General features: G+C 36.4%; 2 protein-coding genes and 1 long non-coding RNA gene across 5 annotated transcripts in view; 2 read left to right on the top strand and 1 right to left on the bottom strand.

The window, feature by feature from the left end:
• Nucleotides 1-14,415, top strand: part of LOC110013392 (uncharacterized) — a 41,788-nt gene extending 27,373 nt beyond the window's left edge. The window contains exons 1-6 of one of the 3 annotated variants that reach the window (XR_013658558.1): nucleotides 9,867-10,450; nucleotides 10,880-11,200; nucleotides 11,364-11,621; nucleotides 11,693-11,738; nucleotides 11,858-12,133; nucleotides 12,209-14,415. Coding sequence is in view for 2 of the 3 variants with exons in the window: in XM_023959206.2 (XP_023814974.1) it covers nucleotides 10,402-10,450; nucleotides 10,880-11,200; nucleotides 11,364-11,621; nucleotides 11,693-11,905; nucleotides 12,032-12,133; nucleotides 12,209-12,408 (1,143 nt within the window). In the remaining variant the exon portion in view is untranslated. Of the gene's footprint in view, nucleotides 1-9,866; nucleotides 10,451-10,879; nucleotides 11,201-11,363; nucleotides 11,622-11,692; nucleotides 12,134-12,208 lie in introns of those variants that run through there. The other 2 variants (XM_023959206.2, XM_078954222.1) reach the window with 2 other exon arrangements.
• Nucleotides 1-19,970, bottom strand: part of LOC105354953 (uncharacterized) — a 60,119-nt gene that overhangs the window by 11,970 nt on the left and 28,179 nt on the right. The window lies entirely within an intron of this gene.
• Nucleotides 6,165-8,880, top strand: LOC105358351 (uncharacterized). Its single transcript, XR_013658347.1, has 5 exons — nucleotides 6,165-6,301; nucleotides 6,634-6,957; nucleotides 7,280-7,384; nucleotides 7,525-7,672; nucleotides 7,793-8,880. It is a non-coding gene; the product is annotated as an uncharacterized LOC105358351 (long non-coding RNA).

Consider the following 19,970-nt stretch of genomic DNA (forward strand, 5'->3'; position numbering starts at 1 on the left):
AAGGTTCTCTAAAACTACAGAAACCACATTTTGTATGAATTACTAATGACTTTCTCCTCAAACCTTTTATTTAAATGGGGATTAAAGGCGGCAAATGCATGACAGCATTAAAAATAAATAAATAAATATACAAAATGTGAAATGAGACAGGAGGACAGGCTAGTAGGTGGGGATCCCCCAGTTTACCATGGGAGTCCATGGGGGTGACAGAAATAAAAAAACTGAATAAATGAAGCCTCAGAGACAGAAATCCTTGCTGTGAAACTTTTGTATGTAGGTCCTCTGATTTCCTTTTCTTTTTCTTTATGTTATATATTGTGAATTTCACTGTTAGAACATTAGAACATGGGAAAACCTCTGCAGTAACTTTCTGTTTTGGTTTCCTTTGTTTTAATGCTTGAACCAGGTCACAACCACTGAATGTACATAGGAACTGGCCTGAAAGACCCCTCCCACTGGGGTTCAAAATAAGCACCTGCTGATGCCAAAAAGCCAAAATCCCATAGACTTCTATTAGGAAATAAACAGCCATTTCTCAGTAATTCTACTTGTTAGAATAATTATTCTTTAACACGTTTTTGTTAATCCTAATTTTTTCAATTTTTTTTATTGTATTCAGAAAAATATTTGAAACACAAGAGGCCTTCAGATCTTAACTGTTTGCTTAGCTGTTGGATAGAACAAGTTAGGGGGGAAAACAAAACAAAAAACTGATCACTTTCTTTTCTTCCTCTATCTTAAGTCAGACGCTTTTTTGTTTCTCCTTTATCACACCCAAGCCTTCTCTCTTTTTAAATGCACAAAAAAAGAAGTCTATGTCTATCCTTTGTAAAAACATTGCAGCAGTTCCTCATATTGACTAGTTTCACTATCTTTGAATTCTTTGTTAGACTGATGCGTCTCAACCTAAATCTGAAAGACTTTCAGTCGGGGTTTAGACCCCACCACAGTACGGAAACTGCACTAGTTAGAGTCTCTATTGACTTGTTATTGGCCTCAGAAAAGGGACTACTTTCTATTCTGGTCCTGTTAGACCTCATTGCAGCCTTTGATACTATCGACCACGGTATTTTACTCCATAGATTAGAGCAGGACATAGGGATCAGAGGATCTGCTCCCCAGTGGTTTAAATCCTATCTGTTCGATAGGTATCAGTTCGTTAATGTAAATGGACATTCCTCTCAGTGCACTCGAGTTAACTATGGAGTCCCACAGGGCTCAGTCTTAGGACCCATCCTGTTTACGCTTTATATGCTACCCTATGAAACATAATCAGGAAACACAGAATTAATTTTCATTGTTATGCCGACGATACGCAGTTGTATTTATCCATGAAGCCTGACCAGAATGACCAGATAGAGAAACTGAACACCTGCATCAGTGACATCTAGACCTGGATGACAATTTATTACCTCCTCTTGAACCCAGAAAAAACGGAGGTCATTCTACTAGGTCCTAAAAACCTCAGAGATGCTCTGTCTGTTCAGATAGTCTCCCTGGATGGCATAAGTATAGCCCCAAATTCCACAGTTAGAAACCTTGGGGTTTTATCTGACCAGGACTTATCATTTAAGGCTCACATATCTCAGGCGTGTAGAACTGCCTTTTTTCACCTGCAGAATATTGCTAAGATCAGAAATATACTTTCTAAGAGTGATGCTGAAAAACTCATCCATGCATTTGTTACGTCGAGGCTGGATTACTGTAACTCCTTGTTAGCAGCGTGTCCCAAGAGTTCCTTAAGAAGTCTCCAGCTTGTTCAGAACGCAGCAGCTAGATTATTAGCAGGAACTAGCAGAAGAGATCACATCACTCTTGTGTTAGTTTCGCTCCATTTTTTCCCAGTTGATTCTAGAATCAAGTTCAAAATCCTCCTGTTAACCTATAAGGCCTTACATGGAATGGCCCCATCCTATATTAAGGACCTCATAATCCCTTACCATCCAATAAGAACACTTCGCTCGCAAAATGCAGGACTGCTTGTGGTTCCTAGAATTAGTAAAAGTACGGTTGGAGGTAGGGCGTTTAGCCACCAAGCCCCTGTCTTATGGAATAAGCTCCCAGCTCATGTAAGAGAGGCAGATTCAGTTTCTACATTCAAAGCTAGACTGAAAACATTCCTCTTTGCACAGGCTTCTTGTCAGACTAGTTAGCATTCAGAGATTATTTAACTTAATGTTTATGTGTCTAAATTAAACTTAATAACAATAACTATTTGTTTTAAAAGGCTGCTAGAAGTTGAAGCTGGGGTAACTATGGTGCACTGGGGTTCTGTCCTCTTTCCTGTTTTTACTTCTACCCTTCCTCTCCTCTATTCTTGATCATCATTTATCATTTAGTTCTCCATCCCTCTGTCTGGTACAGTGCAATTCATGTATTGTCCCTCTTTTCCTCTCCCCTCCTGGGGAGTGGGAGTGCTTCCAGACTCCAGTTGGCTCATCTGTGCTCCTGTTCCTGACCGTTTACCTCGCCTTTGCTCCCGCTCCTACACCTGGCTGTGGATCCTGCCTCTGGCTCATCTCTGGCTCGTCTCTGCTCTGTACCTGACCGAGTACCTCCTCTCTGCTCCTGCTCCTACACCTGGCTGTGGTTCCTGTCTCCGGCTCGACTCGCACCTTTGACTGTCCCCCCAACCACAGCTGGATATAGATCGTCTGCTGGACTTTATATATGTAGTTGTAGATTTAGATAAGTTAATTCTTCCCTCCTTCATGTGGGCACCCCTGGGGTTTCTTCGTTTTTTCTGGAATCCGTTTTTTTTAGGAGTTTTTCCTTACCGCGAAGGGGGGTCTAAGGGCAGGGATGCCAGTATAGCTTAGTCAGTTTGTTAGTTCATTTTAGTATTTTCCTATTGAACTCTTTGTATTCGTGATCCTTTTGAGTTCATGTTTTACTTCGAAGCCCATCGAGATGACTGTTGTTGTGATTTTGGGCTATACAAATAAAATTGAATTGAATTGAAACACAGAAAAACGTCTAATTTGGTTTAAAATGTACTTTTGTTTCCAGCAAACATTGTCTGACCATTTCATTCAGTTTTTATGAAGAGTAGCAATTTTAAAACACTTTATTTGTCAAACAATTGAACATTTTTAAGAAATCCCTGCTCCATGTTAAAATAATTGCAGAATTTTTTCCAAGCATGTTTGCATGTCCTGAGTCGTAGATTTTATCTTTTTCTATTATCACACTGTGCTTAAAACAACATGCCAGTTAGTTTTTTTTGTTTTCTACACCTTTCTAAATAGGATTACTAAAAGTGGATGCAAAACTTCATGACACTTCCTTTCTCCCTGTCAGTGTAAAAAATGTGTAGAACGAGCCTTTGTCTGGTCAGTGTTCACACCAACAGCCTCGTGGACCTGAGCTTCTGTTGTATGAACTGTGTTCATACAGCTGATGAGTGATGTCTCAGGACTGAAATCCTTTATGTTGTGAGACTTTTGTATACAACTTGTCATGTTTCGTCAGTCTTATCTTATGTCCTGAGTTGTGCACTTTCAGTCAATGTCTGTCACCTGTGTTGTCTCGTGTTGCACTTCCTGTTTTTAGTCTTTTAGCCTGTTTTAGTCTTCCCTGATTGTTTCCACCTGTGTTTCCCTTACTTATGTCTTAAATAGTCAGAGTCTCCCCTTGTCCTGTGCCAGTTTGTCTGGTTGTATCCTGCCATAGCAATCAGGTTAAGGCTTGTAACCCTTGTGCTATCCTAGGCACTTTAACATTGGGACTTGGGTCATCTAGACCCACTAGACAGTGCTCTGAACCTTTTTTCTTCAATGATTTGTGATCTTCACTGGTGTCCATGGATTACATGAAATCTTTCCACCTTTGTCATGGTAGGGAGAACACATCCATATAAGGGTGGGGTCATCTAAGATAGCACAAGGGTTAAACTCTGCATCTGAGTTCTGTCCTGACACATCCTCTTAATTTATGTCCATTTTCTTTAGCAAATGTTGGGTTCCATTGTGAGAACATAAGAATCTGAGTTAAACTCTCTTCTAATGTCATGTTTTCGTTTCTAGCATTTGAACTAGGTTGTGTTAAAGTGCATGCGTTGCTCTCCATCAGTCCAAAGAAAGAGAAGAATTTACATAGTTCAAGAACGCTCAGGAGGAGTGGCTTGTTGTTAAAAAGAGAACCGGTTACAGCTGTCAGGGTAGGAGTCTGAGTGGAGAAACAGACGTTGGTTAACCTTTGTGGAGCAATTTTTGTGCTCCGTTCTTGCATTAAAATCAAGAATACTTTCACCTTGGCGCCTCTGCTCAATTATTTCCTGACGGGACCCACGACACAGTCCAGTTCACTTATTACTAAATTCAGCTTCTGTCTTTGGCTTTTAGGGATTACGTTGTAGTCTGTTGGTTTATGATCCAGAAAGTTTGAGTTTTTTTCCTTGTTTTTTGGGGGAGTTTTGACATAAAAAGTATTGCATTGTGATCAGATATTCCAATTAGAAAATGATAAGTTTCTCATTTTTCAGGCTTGTTGGTAATGATAAAATAAATTATAGTGAGGGAGGTTAGTCTGATAGACTTATTTATAAGATGAATAAATCTGAAATGATTGGTTATATGCTTAAGGTTTTAACCTCTTTCTTGTGGTCACATATAGTTATAAGCTTTTTGATTTCCTGCTATTGGCTTTGAACAGTAAAAAGATATTTTTTGAGAGTGAAATGTTAACACCAACAGATTCTAATTGAGCCTCTTGAGGTGATTCTGTTTCAGCACATTTAACATGATAAAATACCACCTCCTTTTCCTCCCACTCAATCTTTTTTACCTGTTTTCAATCAATCTTTCCAAACATCCAATTACTTGGTTCAAATCATTAGACTCATTCATTTCCCAATTCCTTTGGGAAGGTAAACCACCAAGGATCAGTTTGAAAACTATTCAAAAACCCAAACTTAGAGGACGACTCGGCCTACCAAACTTCCAGGACTACTACTCCACGAACAGATTGTTTTATGTCCATAAATGGCTTAATCCTGGTGTGTTAGATGAATCTTGGCCACATATAGAACAAAATCTCTGTGATAACCTAGATATTTCTAATTTACCTTTTTTCAATTCTAAAATTAAACACAAATGCTTCAGAAGTTTAAACATCAGCTCATCTCTAACAGCCTGGTGGGCGTTTCTTAAAAAAAACAACCTCACATTATTTCAATGTAAACTCACCCACATTTGCAATAACCCTGACATTTTAATTAACAAAAACATGATTCATTTTGCTTCATAGAAGAAAAAAGGGATCCACCAGTTTCAGCATATAATTCAGTAAATCATGAGTTTTAAGTCTTTAAATTTGCTCAATCATGTCTGCAAATGTTAAAAACTTTTGTAAATCAGTGCTCCAAAAAAAAACCCACACGAAATGAATTGATAAATTATGAAAATATAATCAGAATTCTGTTCAAATCGGAATAATTAGCTTAAAGCTAAATTAGCAAAAGTAGTTTAGTGGAACCAAACAAAGCAAAAGGGTTAAAGCTTTTGAAGAAACTCTAAAATATAGTTTTTAAAATGTCTTCCACTGGCATTGCAGAAATTCAGTTGAAATATCAGACATGTATTTTTAACAAAAGATGATTTAAGATCACTTAAAATTAGACCAAGTATAGTTAAGTGTCATTTTCTCCACTTTGGGTGAAACTGAAACTGTTTGCAGCTCTGTGCTAATTCAAAAAAGAATTTCTTACATTTTGTTACTCCTTAACTAGTTATTTCCTCCTGTCTTTTAGGAATATGAAGGAGAGCAGGAAGATGATTGTAATGGAGACATTCACATCTGTGACAAATATATTAATAGTCCTTTTAAAACACTCAGGGAAAAACACCTGCTGGTTTTACACAATCAAGAACATTTCAACATGTTTTATTTCAACTTCTGGCCTGAACTTCTTTTTACAGATGATTTTTGTTAGAAATGTTGAAAAAATAAACATGTTTTTTAATAAAGCTACCAAACCTACATCAGTTCAATCTGTGTTCACCAAAGCTAAAAACAGCATGAAAAAGAGGAAAGAACTTGTGACACAGAAATGACTAAACTTGATGAAATCTGTAGACAAATGAGTCTGTTGTAACCGTCTTTGTCTTTCTAAATTGTTTGTGTTCTGAGTGAAGTTTGTGCGTTTTCTTTGTCTCATGGGGTCAGAAGTGGCTGTTTGGTGAGCTTCCTTCTTTCTTCAAGAAGTCTGGTGGGTCATTCAGTTCCGTTTTCAGCTCTGATCGCTGCCGAAAAATGGAAGCCGTGGTCCGACTGTTGTTGCTGTTAGTAGGAGTCGCTCAGGGTGAGTCAATGTTTTGAAGTTTTATCTGACAGAAACTGAGTTTCTCTATCAAAAGTTTAAAAACTAGAGAACTCTTGTATTTTGCTTTTTCCAGCTTAGAATTATTTGAACTACAAATATAGAACGTTTACTGCGACTGCACAAGTGTGACATAAACATCAAAAGCCCAAACTCTGAAAAGTGCTTCTGTCACAAACAAAAGAACATCAATTTAGACTAAACAGTTGAAAACTAAAATTCTAAAACATTTGAAAGGATTTGCTGTATGTATTTATGTGGTCCCACATTACATAGAAACATTGAAACTAATAACGGTACTTTTTCCTTTTTAGGTACAGAGACTTTCTGTGATTCAAGACAGGATAAAGTTCAGTGTTATGGAGCTGATGGTGGAACTGTGTTCATACAGCTGATCAACAAAGACACAGAGACAGACAATAAATTTGAATGGAAGAAGGATAACTTGGTATTACTTAAAGGGAAAAAAAATTCCATACTATCTAATGAATTGGAGAACAGATCTTCATTTTTTTTCAACAATGGAACATTTATGATTAAAAACCTGAGTAAAAGTGACAGCGGTGAATATGAACTCACACTGTATAACTCAGAGGGAAAGATTATCAAAAAACGGTCTACAAGGTTAACTGTTAATGGTGAGTTCCTACATTTTTGCATAAATTGTTTTTAAAGATCTTAATCTCATTATATTGTGAGTGAACAAAGTAAAAAAATCTCAAGTCAGTTTTTATGTTTGACACCAAATAGATGCAGAAACAAACTGTTATGTTTTATTGGTTTCTAAATTTTATTTTTGCTTCGCTGTGGGTTTATTTTGAAAATATTACCCCAAACTCAAAAGTACTCCTGTGTCATCTTGGCTACAGTGAACTTGTTTTTAACTTTAATGCTGATTACTTGTCTTCCAAGAACACATATTTCTGTTGCAGTTCTTTATTTGTTTTGTCTTCCAAATAGAAAGGAATCCACTGTCCATCCTGGCTGTCTTGCTTTCACTTCTGTTAATCTGCTTAATTGCTGGAACTGTTGTCATCTGTGTCTTGAAAAAAAACAAAAACAAAGGTATGAAGCTCATCTTTTATTTCATTTTGGTCATTTCACTTTTTCATTTTTTTAAATGAATAGAATATAATACTGTTAGATTTTAATTGAGTAAAAGTCATTTAAATGAACAAATTGTAACATTTTCTCTTCAATCACAGGTGATCATCAAATAATCTATGCTGAAGTTCAGATGAAGCAGCAGCAGAAGAAGAGGAGCGTCTCTGAAAAGTTAGAAGTGGAGGTGGAGTACAGTGAAGTGAAGTTTGCAGAGCGCCCTCATCAGACTGAGCCTGCAAATTATGAAGCGTAAGCAGATCGTGGTTTCAGATGAAGCTAAAGAAGAGTTCATTAAAGGTCAAATGAACAGCGGAGTCAGTGGAAAAGATTCCCTGGACTCCCGTGTTGATTTGTGGTTTTCTATTGCAGGTTCAAAGGAGATTCAAGTTGAGGAAGATGAAGAGATCCGCAGGATCTTCCTAAAAGATGCACTTTGATCTGTTTGTATGCAGCTGCCCTGATTTTCTCTTCTTTTTCTCTATATTAATGTGGGTTACATTGAGAGAACATGAGAATGTGAGGAAACTGCTGTAATTTCTTCCTTTGGCTTCTTTTTGTTCAGTGCTTGATATATGGGCCTCGAAATAAGACATCTTAAAAGCTATTCTATGTTATTTAAAGATGGTATTGTTTGTTTTTCATCATTTCTCAGTAACACAAAGCAGCAAATTGATCAAAAGAACCACATGATCCACAAAATGGAAAAACAAGCTCTGTTTGTGATGAACAAAGGAAAACGTTTGGAAGCTTCTTGATAACAGCTCACATACTCACTTACATATGTTTTAAAGTTATAGAAAAGAAACCCAGACTCTTAAACTTTAAATGATTGCAAAAAAGGATAATATGAATTTAATAAAACATAAGCAGGACCATCACTTCTTCTGTCTGGACAAAGTCAGTCAAAGTTGTTCCAAACTGAAACTTAACTCAAACTCAGTTTGTTGTCTCTAAGAAAAATCAACAAAACTGCAAAAATTCACATCCTGAATGTGATTCAGAGGCAACCAATTAAAAAATTGAAGCCATCGTTCTCCAGATTCCTTAGTTTCATATTCTTTTGATCAAGAAAGTAGACAGAAAAGCACACTACAGATGTGAGACTGAAAAAAAAACTCAACTGTTTTCTATACTGTTAGTTATTTGTGTTTCATTTGCTTGTTGACTTTCTGTTTTTTGCACCTGGATGCTAAGCATGTTCTTTCTAGTTGTGACATGTACAAAGTCCCTAATCTATTAATTAGCATGTTGTTTAACCAACATCAAGGATGGACACGTCATTAGCCTTTCAGAAGCAGTTTGTCTTTGTATTTTCTTTGCTGATGGTTCAGTGCTGTGCAGCATTTGTGAGGATAGAATTTTACGTTGTTTGATTATTTTGCTCTTTTTGAAAATTCTCTTTTTTGCAGATGCACAATTTATAAAGTAACAAATAAAAATTTGTAGAAAAAGAAAAACGTGTGTGTCCTTTTTATTCATAACGAACCAGTTTGGATTAGTCTCTGCTTATCAACATAGACCACATTTTTGGGTCAAACTAGACTTGGATAAATTGTGTGTACAATGAAAGAACGTTACAAAAAGAAAGAACAGTTTTTTTTTGAAGAAGAGGCAGAAACTTGTTCAGAAGCAGCAACATGTCATCTTAATTGGCATTTAGAAAGGAAGCAGTTTATCTTTTTTCACCATCAAGTCATTATGTCTTACCGATAACTTACCGTGCTGCACTTGTTAAGGAAATGTGTTCACACAAACTAAAACGCAAAGATCAGTGTTTTGCACACTGACATAAAAATAATGATTAAAATGTGAAGTTTTTCTGGTTTGATACTAGAAGAAAGAAAACCAAATGAATCCTGACCCTGTTTGGAGCAAAGACTTGATGATACTTGTAGATCTTCTTGGCTTTAAACCAAAGAGTTTCAAAAATCAGACATTTTGGGTTTAACGTGTAATTTTTCTTTTGCAACAGTTACAAACATTGTGAATCACACTTGTTAGCTGGGACTTATCCTTCATCTTTATGATTCTAAGATTCTAAAGCCAAAAATGTTTTCAGAAGCTGAAAATGCAACCACAAGGGGGCACAAATCAGTGCATTCATGTCCTCAAGCAGCAAAATGGGAAAAATAAACCCTCCTAATGAGCATATTAATACTTTCCACAGTCACAAACATTTACTACTAATTTTGGAGAGTTTGATCCTAACGTGACCCACAGGTGATGCTTAAACGTTACTATAACCTTATTAAGCCTTAAACTGTCTTTAATCTAACAATGTTTTAGCAGGTTATGTACAGGAGGCCAAAATACTAATAAAATGCAATAGATTAACAGAACTCACACAAACACACTATTTAAATTGAGTTCTTATCTATTTTTTGTAAATAATCTCATTATCTCATCATATTCTCTGGTCATTTTTCCAACACATTTAAAATAAAAGTTTGACACACTGTATTGATCTAAAGTTTGAAGATTTTTTCAGCTTAATTCATGAAATTGGATTATTTTTACCAAAGTTTCTGCATATCTTGAGGTGTGGGGTTTATTCTCTCCTTTTAATTTAACTACTTGTTAAACTACTCGGTAAATTCTTTATTTGTTTTACATATTCCTTTTCAGATTTTTTTTATTTTTTATTTCTGTCACCTGGAAGCTTCTCCATAGTTTCAATAGTTAAAACTCAATTTGAAATGTTTTAAAATTTAGAATATTTCCATCTGTCCCTCTCATCAGGCATTTTCTGCTGACAACCAAAAGGGGAAGTAAAACTCAGATCACTTCCTTTCTTCCTGTCAGTCTAAAAAAAGGAGTAGAGTGAACCTTCGTCTGGTCAAAGTGTTCACACCGTCACCTCCAACAGCATCACTGAAAGGACTCACTGCAGATTGTTCAGAGTAAAATATAAATATTTTTGGTTTCAGGAAAAGTCTGAGAAAAGCTTAAGGAGAGTCGACAGACTGAACTGTGCAGAAATGACATTTGTGATCGGACTGTTGCTGATGCTGATCACAGTCACTGATGGTGAGTTGATCATCTCATTCCGGATTATTTATTATTATGATTTATGATTTGTTATTGGTTGTATTTAGCAAAAAACATTCTTAAAGAGCAAACGTTTCTTTTATTTTAAAAATCCTGGGACTTCCATTTCATCAAGAGCCTCTTTTGACCAAAAACTAACAGTTGTAAAATTGAAGTTAATTTTTCAACCCTAAAATAGATAAACATGCATTACTACTTTATGAATTTATATATTTGCTTTACAGATCTTTTTATTTGAGTGATTCAGTCAACAAATTCAAAGAGTAACTAACTAGAAATTTTTTTAACAGACTTTTAATCTGTTTATGTTTATATTTAGATTTATGTATAACTGTGCTGTGATCTTACTTTAAATAGCTATAATGTATAATATTTTGTTTTTTCTTTCTTAACTTTCAAATCTTCCAGGTGTGGTGACCCACTGTGATGGCAGACAGAATGGAGCTCAGTGTTATGGAGCTTTGGGAGGAACTGTTTCTCTGCAGCTGATGGACGACTTCTCAGGAATACATAGATACCAGCTGAAAGCTAAAAACGTGAATGTACTATCAGGAAGAAAAGATAAACCACCTGATATTAAAATGAACGATACATTTTCATTTCTTCCCTCTAATGGAAAATTTTGGATCCATAACCTGAGCAGGAATGACAGTGGTGAATATAGACTGATAATATTTGATTCAAATGGAAAACAGACAAAAATCCACACCCTACAATTATCAGTTCAAGGTAAATATGTTTTTATCAGCTGATATTTTAAGTGATAGTTATACAAAAATATCTGACTGTATGTGGACAATCTACACAATAAGTGTCAAAGTTAGTGTTTAGTTTTTCCACATCTCTGCTCTTCATCAGAAAGATTGTGAATAAAGGTGTGTGTTCTTCTCAGCTCCTGTGTCCTCAGTCTTGCTGGTCCCTGAGTGTTTGTCTCAGGGAGAGATGAAGGTGTCCTGCTCCTCTGAGGGAGGGGACAGTCCTCAGTACAGGTGGACTCTGAATGGAAAGTCACTGACAGAAGCTGAGCTGCTTTCTGGAAACAAGCAGACAAACATCATCACTTTGAAACAACACGTCTCAGGACGTCTGGTCTGCTCCTCCTGGAACCACGTCAGTTCTGCTTCTAAAGAGATAAACATCACTAACTGTGGTGAGTTAAAGGAATAAAAACTTTGAAAAGTTGAGATTACTCTGTACATCATATACTTTGTTTTCTCACAGGTTTCATTTACATAAACTGCACTTTTAATGGGACGAAGATATCAAAGTGGGTATTTAAGGAAAATAACACTCTGTGTGTTGAACCAACAACAGTCTCACCAACAGAGGCACAAAGCACTGTGGGTAAGGATTCAGGGTCACTAACAACCTCTCCTTTTAACACAGCCTACAATCAAACTGTGAGTCCAGGCACAGAGGAGCCTTGGTACATTTGTAAGTGAAATATTTCTCTGCTGTAGGTGATTCATGAAGTTCCTCTTGTTTTTATTTTTTTAAAGTAAAATATTTCCTATTTTCTGACTCTAACCTGCTTGTTTGAACAATTTTTCACTTCAACAGCTTATCTACCCATTCTAGTTGGTGTTCTGTCTGCTCTATTAATCTTATTACTAGTTGGAATTGCAATGATTTGTACCAGGAAGAAAAAACCCATTGGAAAAGGTATAAATCAACACTGTTATTTCTTTTTGGATGTCTGATTCCACATAAATATATATATGTGTGTGTGCTCCTCAGGAGAGGTGGGGGATCAAGAACTCATTTACGCTGATGTCAGGATTGTGAAACAGCAGAGCAAAAAACAGACGCGACCACAACCACGTGAGGACGTGGATGTGGAGTACGGCCAGGTCAAGTTCAGGGAGCGACCTCAGCACATGGACACTGCTGCAGATGTGTGCGTTTATGCAATGGTCCAAAAAAGACAGGGGACCTGAGAGGGAGAAGGAGGGAAAGCAGCAGATGATTTTGCCTTTGAGTGGATGAATTTTGTTGCTTGTAGCTTTATGAACCTTTTTTTTTAAAAGATTTTTTGTGCTTTCAGAGCAAGTTTGTATGCAGAAGAGGGACACTTTTCTGTTTAATTATTAGGATGTTTTTATTGTGTTTATTTTTTCTATTTTATACAATTAAACTTCAACTTGTCTTTATATTTAAAAGCGTTTTTAAAAGGTATTTTTAATACATAAAAAGAAAAATAGATGCATAGTTTGCACATAAATTACACTCAACCTTTTGCACATTTTTTCCTAATTTTTAGAAACGATTGTCTCTTGAGAAATCATCCTCTAAAGTGGAGGATTTAGCTTGTTCCTCTGACAGCTCTGGCTTTGTTTCTTTTTGAACAGATCTCAAAATGTTGCAACCACAGTATTAGTTCATTCTTAAGTAAAAATAACCCAAACGCATTGAGCTCATCTTTTCTGACCCCAAATATATTGACGCCAGTGAGCTCAGAAATCTATTGACTGAGGAGGAGAATTACTTTTTAAAAGATGCTGTGTTGCTCCCAAGCTCTTTATATTTTGTGAAATAGGAGCCAGTAAGCAAAAACAAAGCTAGTGTCAAATTCTGCAGCTTCATGTTGAATTGAAAAAATAATTAGCAGGCTGACTGATGATGGGGGGAGTGCTGTATTTGTGATCTTCTATCATCAAGTCAAGTTTTCTATTTTAGTCTTTGCAACTTCCTGTGGAAAGTGTTTGCATGCTGATGATAGATATTAGATCAGTCTAATCAGGTTTTATTATGTATTTTATTAAATGAAGTACAGTTTGCAGTTTTTGCAGATTTTCATATTTGTAGTTTGTAAAAAATCAAATAAACAGAGAGCTTTGATCTTTTTTTAAACTAAATGTTTTTAAATTGACTCATGTTTTGGGGTCAAACTATTTTTAGTTGGTGAATAAGAAAATAATGTGCTAAAATATGCCATTTATCATTTAAAATATGTCAGAAAATATTCCCTCCCGATTCAGATTTTAGAAAATAAAATCTTTTAGTCTTTACTTCACCTCCCTGTAATGATCTACCTTACAGATTGCTGCATCTTGTAAAACATCATATAAACCATTACATTTTAACTCATAAAGTGAATAACAAAACCACAGCATAATCTTGGATCTGGCTCTGACACCAGCAAAAATAATCGAAATATTTTTAATGCTTTTTGTTTTGTGTTCTGAGTAAAAGGGAGTCCCATCAAATTTCCTGTCTTGTTGATAAATTTAAAGCTTCTAAGAATTCGCTTGAACCCGTTTAAATAGAAAAACTGTTCATTGTGAAAATAATTCATTAGAAATTCAATTTGATGGGTTAAAGATGAAAGAAAGAAAATGAAAAAATGATTATCCAACACTTCCGATTCAGTTTCTGCAACATTTTGGGGTTCTGATGCTTGTATAAAAATGTACTTGCTATGATTACTTTTGAATGTTTAAAGATATTTATACTGTTATGATTTTTACTTAACATATATCAGACATTTTTCTTTCTGCTTTTTTACGTCCTGCTATGCAGAACTGCATTTTTACAGGGTTGACTCATTTCTAAACAAAGGTTACTGAAGACGGTTGGTGTGATAGTTTGTGGTTAAATTTTAACAGCAATACAGAGCGTTCAAAGTGCCATAAAATACATTTATGATGGGCTGCTTGGTAGGATTGTCCTGACATAACTAGTTTTTCGGTGATCAGGCACACACTAGTATTCAGTGCTTTACCTTTTTAACAGCTTAGATACTTTTTTTGTGAGTACTTGTGTTTTACGTTTTGTGTGAGAGGCTGAAAATCCTGAGAGGCAGTTTTACCCCAACAAGTTTGAGTTGCAATCAAACCTTCATTCTTGACTCTTAAAGCCATGTGATATCAAATGCTGTGATGTATTTTATTTGGCTTATTTTACTCTGTAAAGCATCAATTCAATAAAAATTTTTTTAAAAACTGTTCACATTTTGGTGATTAAATAAAAGAATGCACAGATGGATCCAGAACACAGAGGAAAATGTATTTTTACAGTAATGAGGCAAAGACTGCATAAAGCAGGAATTGCATAACATTGGAAATTAAAAATAAATAAAGGAAATGGTCTCTTTTTTTCTCTCACACTGAAATTTTTCCGATCATCTTTCAAAGTTTGAAATCATCTTATTTCCATAGCTTAATCTGCACTTTCTTGTTCCTCTTTTGCTTTTTATATGTATTGAAAACAGACCAGCTGGCCAAATGTTTTCTTATAATATTTGAGTGAGCACTGACTGGGCAGAAGGAGCCGCAAAGACAAGGGATCTTCTCTTTTTCGCTAAAATCCCACACAAAGGCTTGTGACAGGCTGATTTAGACATTTCATGGCTGTCTGACAGAAAGTCACATGCTGGATGGTTGAGCAATGTTGCATGCCTTGTGGAACATTGCTCAATTCTGAACTTTTTTGTTCCAACATGACTATTTTTACAACAAGCTGGTCTAAATTTGCATTGCCACAGATATAACCTGTCTCCTAAAATCTGAAACCTTTTTAAAAGATAAAATATTGTTTTTTGCTCAAATCTACTGGATTGCATTTTTTATTATATATATGTATGTATATCTGAGCGCTCTTGCCTCACAGCAAGAAGGCCCCCAGTTCAAGTCCCGGCTGGGGGACATGAAAAAACACAACATTAATGGGGGACCTTTCTGTGTGGAGTTTGCATGTTCTCCCCGTGCATGTGTGGGTTTTCTCCGGGATCTCCAGCTTCCTCCCACCGTCCAAAAACATGTTTCATAGGTTGATTGGCAACTCTAAATAGACCGTGAGTGTGAGCACGAATGGATGTGTGATTGAGGATATTTTACCCTGCGACAGACTGGTGACCAGTCCAGGGCATCCCTTGCTTTCACCCAAGTGGCCGGGATAGGCTCCAGAAACCCCGTGACCCCGAAAGGGAATAAACGGTAAAGAAGATGAATGAATATATGTATATCCAATATAATAGAAAAAAGAGCTTTAAAACTGAGAACCATGCCTCTTTTTAAAAAATTTTTCAGCTTTCCATCTCAGTTTGAACTCTAATGACATCAGGATTAAGACTGGATCATTTCTGTATAAATTGTTCGCAGAAGGAGCCACCAGTTTGATTGTGTTTGGTAAAAATCAATCAATCAATTTATTATTTGTATAGGACTTTTTAAGCAGAAGCAACCAAAGTGCGTAACATAAAATCACATAAAATGATACGATAAAGAATCAATGAAAGCAATAAAAAAATAAAACAGTATAAGAATAAAATTGACAAGCTGACCCACTAAATTCGCTCACTGGAGTTGAAAGCCTAGCAAAAAAGATGAGTTTTTAAAAGTGACTTAAAATTACTGACGGTTCTGGCAGACCTCACAGAGATGGGGAGAGCATTCCAGAGTTTAGGACCTGCAACTGAAAAGGCTCTGTCTCCCCGAGTCACAGAGTCCTGGGAACCATTAAAAGCATTTGATCTTCAGATCTTAGGATCATGGACGATAAGCATATAACAGCTCAGAGAGATACAGCGATGCCAGACCATTCAGACATTTAAAAACCAAAAGTAAAATCTTAAATGTGGTCCTAAAAGACACAGGCAGCCAGTGAAGAGAGCGTAAAAGTGGAGTGATATGCTCACACCGTTTGGTCCCCGTTAACAGGCGGCCCGCCGAATTCTGAACCAGCTGGAGACGGCGGAGCAGAGACTGGTCAATACCACTGTAGAGAGGGTAGTCCAGTCTGGAGAAGATTAAAGCATGAATCACCTGTTCCACAGCATGAGGGGGTACATATGGCTTAACTTTGCTTATTAGCCTCAAGTGATAAAAACTAGACTGGACTACTGCACTGACCTGCCTGTCAAATTTAAAATGCCTGTCAAGGTTTACCCCAAGATTCCTAATAAAAGGAGCATCTGAGGGGTCCAGGGGGCCAGCAGCAATACAGCAGCCTGTCAGGAAGTCTGTCTTTCCATAAACGAACACCTCTGTCTTGTTTTTGTTCAGACAGAGGAAGTTCAGCTCCATCCAGGATTTGATTTCTGCCAAGCACTTCTGTAAATTGCCCAGACCCTCAGCTCCTCCAGACTTTGAGGGAACATAGATCTGGATGTCGGCATAGCAGTGGAAGGAAAACATTATATTTCCTAAAAATGGACCCCAGTGGCAGCAGATAGAGCGAGAATAAAATAGGGCCTAAAACTGAGCCCTGGGGTTCTCCATGCTTGAGGGGAGCTTCTGGAGAAGAGTACTGTCCTCCTTGGACAGAAAAACTCCTGCCACATAAATACGACTTGAACCAACTGATTGCTGTGCCCTACACACAGACAGAGTGCTCCAGTCGGGATAATAAAACACTGTGATCCACTGTGTCGAAAGCAGCAGTAAGATCTAAAAGAATTAAAACAGTGGAGGCCCCAGAATACACAACTAAAAGAAGGTCATTACACACCCTGTGCAGAGCGGTTTCAGTGCTATGACAGGATTTAAAACCAGACTGAAACTTCTCAGAGATATCATGTTTTGTTAGATGGTCCTGTAATTGAAAATAAACCACCTTCTCTAGAATTTTTGAAAGAAAACATAACTTTGAAATCGGCCTAAAGTTTGAAAGAAAATTAGGGTCCAAGTTATGCTTTTTCAAAAGGGGCTGCACAACAGCATGAAAGAAAAATGTAACAAGAAAAATGTTTTTCAACAAAAAGCCAAATATAAACCCCTTATAAACTTTTAAACAGACAAACAATAAAAGTCATATCTGTTAAGAATCTGTGGAGATTCAAACAAAAAACTGAAATGGTTCATGAATGCTCTTTAACTCTGATCAGTGCAACTTGTAGAGCTCTGCATTGGAAAAGTCAGCTGGTGCAGCATTAATGAACCATGTTGCTGCAAATAATTTGTTTTCTGAAGAACTTACAACAAAACAATATTTACATAATCAGAAACTGTTCAGGTTTGCCAATCCATCTAGTACTTTTCAGATTTGATATCTGACACCATGTTGCTGCTGGGACTGGGGGCAGCGTGAGCGTCGGCGTGTCCACCCAGCACAGGTGGAGTCGGAGTCGTTGTGGAGGCCTGCTGGGAATGCTGCAGTTTTTTCCTGGTCATCTTCCTCTCTTTGGCACGTCTGTTCTGAAACCAGATCTTCACCTGTAGCACACAAACAGGATGGGGGATGACGGGAAGGTGTTGATGAAGTCAATATTTAAAATTTGCCCAATAACATTTAAGAAACTGTGAGTTTTTTGTGTGTGAATACTTTCACTCACTGACTTGTCGAACTTTGTTTAAATAACCTTAAACTGACTGAAAACAATGGGGGGTTGGAGGTATTACACGCAATCATCAGTTTGGGTTATTTGAGGGAAAAAAAATAGCAACAATGCGTGCTTTGTAACAGGAACGTACGCTGAGTCATTTACCTTTTTGGATGATGAATAGAGCTACAAAGGTTTTATTAAAAGAACACAATACAGTCATACTTCATCTGCACAAGCAAATCAAATTCTCAATTGATATTTTTATATTTAAAAAAATACTGTATAGAGAATAAACACTGAACTTGAATATTATAACAATATTATGTAATAGTAATGCATTTTATTTAACCCTTGTGCTATCTTAGATGACCCCATCCTTACATTGATGTGTTCTTCCTACCATAACAAAGGTGGATAAAGGTGGAAAGATTTCATGTAATTCATGGACACCATCACAAATCATTGAAGAAAAAAAGGTTCAGAGCACTGTCTATAGTAGTGGCTCTAGATCAGTGTTTTTCAACCTTTTTTGAGCCACACTTAACCTTGACAAAAATCTCGTGGCACACCAGCATCCAAAAAAAAAAAAAAAGCAGAAACTCATAGTCTGTATTGATCTACAGCCGCCTCCCCCAACCTCGCGTGCATTGTTGTTATAATTGTGGCAGAAAAAGCAGGAAGTTGCAGTTGTTTTTTCTAAAAGATGAAATAAAAGTTAAGTTAGAAAAATTTAAAAACTGTTTTATGTGTGTTTGTTGTGGTTTCAAATCGTTTAACAAGGAAGACTCATTGCGCACCGAGGCGCTGTCCCTTTAACCCAATGCATTATGGGAGATGTCACTTCTTCTGTCTGCACAAAGTCAGTCAAAGTTGTTCCAAACTGAAACTTAACTCAAACTCAGTTTGTTGTCTCTAAGAAAAATCAACAAAACTGCAAAAATTCACATCCTGAATGTGATTCAGAGGCAACCAATTAAAAAATTGAAGCCATCGTTCTCCAGATTCCTTAGTTTCATATTCTTTTGATCAAGAAAGTAGACAGAAAAGCACACTACAGATGTGAGACTGAAAAAAAAACTCAACTGTTTTCTATACTGTTAGTTATTTGTGTTTCATTTGCTTGTTGACTTTCTGTTTTTTGCACCTGGATGCTAAGCATGTTCTTTCTAGTTGTGACATGTACAAAGTCCCTGATCTATTAATTAGCATGTTGTTTAACCAACATCAAGGATGGACACGTCATTAGCCTTTCAGAAGCAGTTTGTCTTTGTATTTTCTTTGCTGATGGTTCAGTGCTGTGCAGCATTTGTGAGGATAGAATTTTACTTTGTTTAATTTTTTTGCTCTTTTTGAAATTTCTCTTTTTTGCAGATGCACAATTTATAAAGTAACAAATAAAAATTTGTAGAAAAAGAAAAACGTGTGTGTCCTTTTTATTCATAACGAACCAGTTTGGATTAGTCTCTGCTTATCAACATAGACCACATTTTTGGGTCAAACTAGACTTGGATAAATTGTGTGTACAATGAAAGAACGTTACAAAAAGAAACAACAGTTTTTTTTGAAGAAGAGGCAGAAACTTGTTCAGAAGCAGCAACATGTCATCTTAATTGGCATTTAGAAAGGAAGCAGTTTATCTTTTTTCACCATCAAGTCATTATGTCTTACCGATAACTTACCGTGCTGCACTTGTTAAGGAAATGTGTTCACACAAACTAAAACGCAAAGATCAGTGTTTTGCACACTGACATAAAAATAATGATTAAAATGTGAAGTTTTTCTGGTTTAATACTAGAAGAAAGAAAACCAAATGAATCCTGACCCTGTTTGGAGCAAAGACTTGATGATACTTGTAGATCTTCTTGGCTTTAAACCAAAGAGTTTCAAAAATCAGACATTTTGGGTTTAACGTGTAATTTTTCTTTTGCAACAGTTAAAAACATTGTGAATCACACTTGTTAGCTGGGACTTATCCTTCATCTTTATGATTCTAAGATTCTAAAGCCAAAAATGTTTTCAGAAGCTGAAAATGCAACCACAAGGGGGCACAATTCAGTGCATTCATGTCCTCAAGCAGCAAAATGGGAAAAATAAACCCTCCTAATGAGCATATTAATACTTTCCACAGTCACAAACATTTACTACTAATTTTGGAGAGTTTGATCCTAACGTGACCCACAGGTGATGCTTAAACGTTACTATAACCTTATTAAGCCTTAAACTGTCTTTAATCTAACA

Source organism: Oryzias latipes, chromosome 10 (genome assembly GCF_053564925.1).
Source record: "Oryzias latipes strain Hd-rR chromosome 10, Olatipes_Hd-rR_3.1".
Taxonomy (NCBI): Eukaryota; Metazoa; Chordata; class Actinopteri; order Beloniformes; family Adrianichthyidae; genus Oryzias; species Oryzias latipes.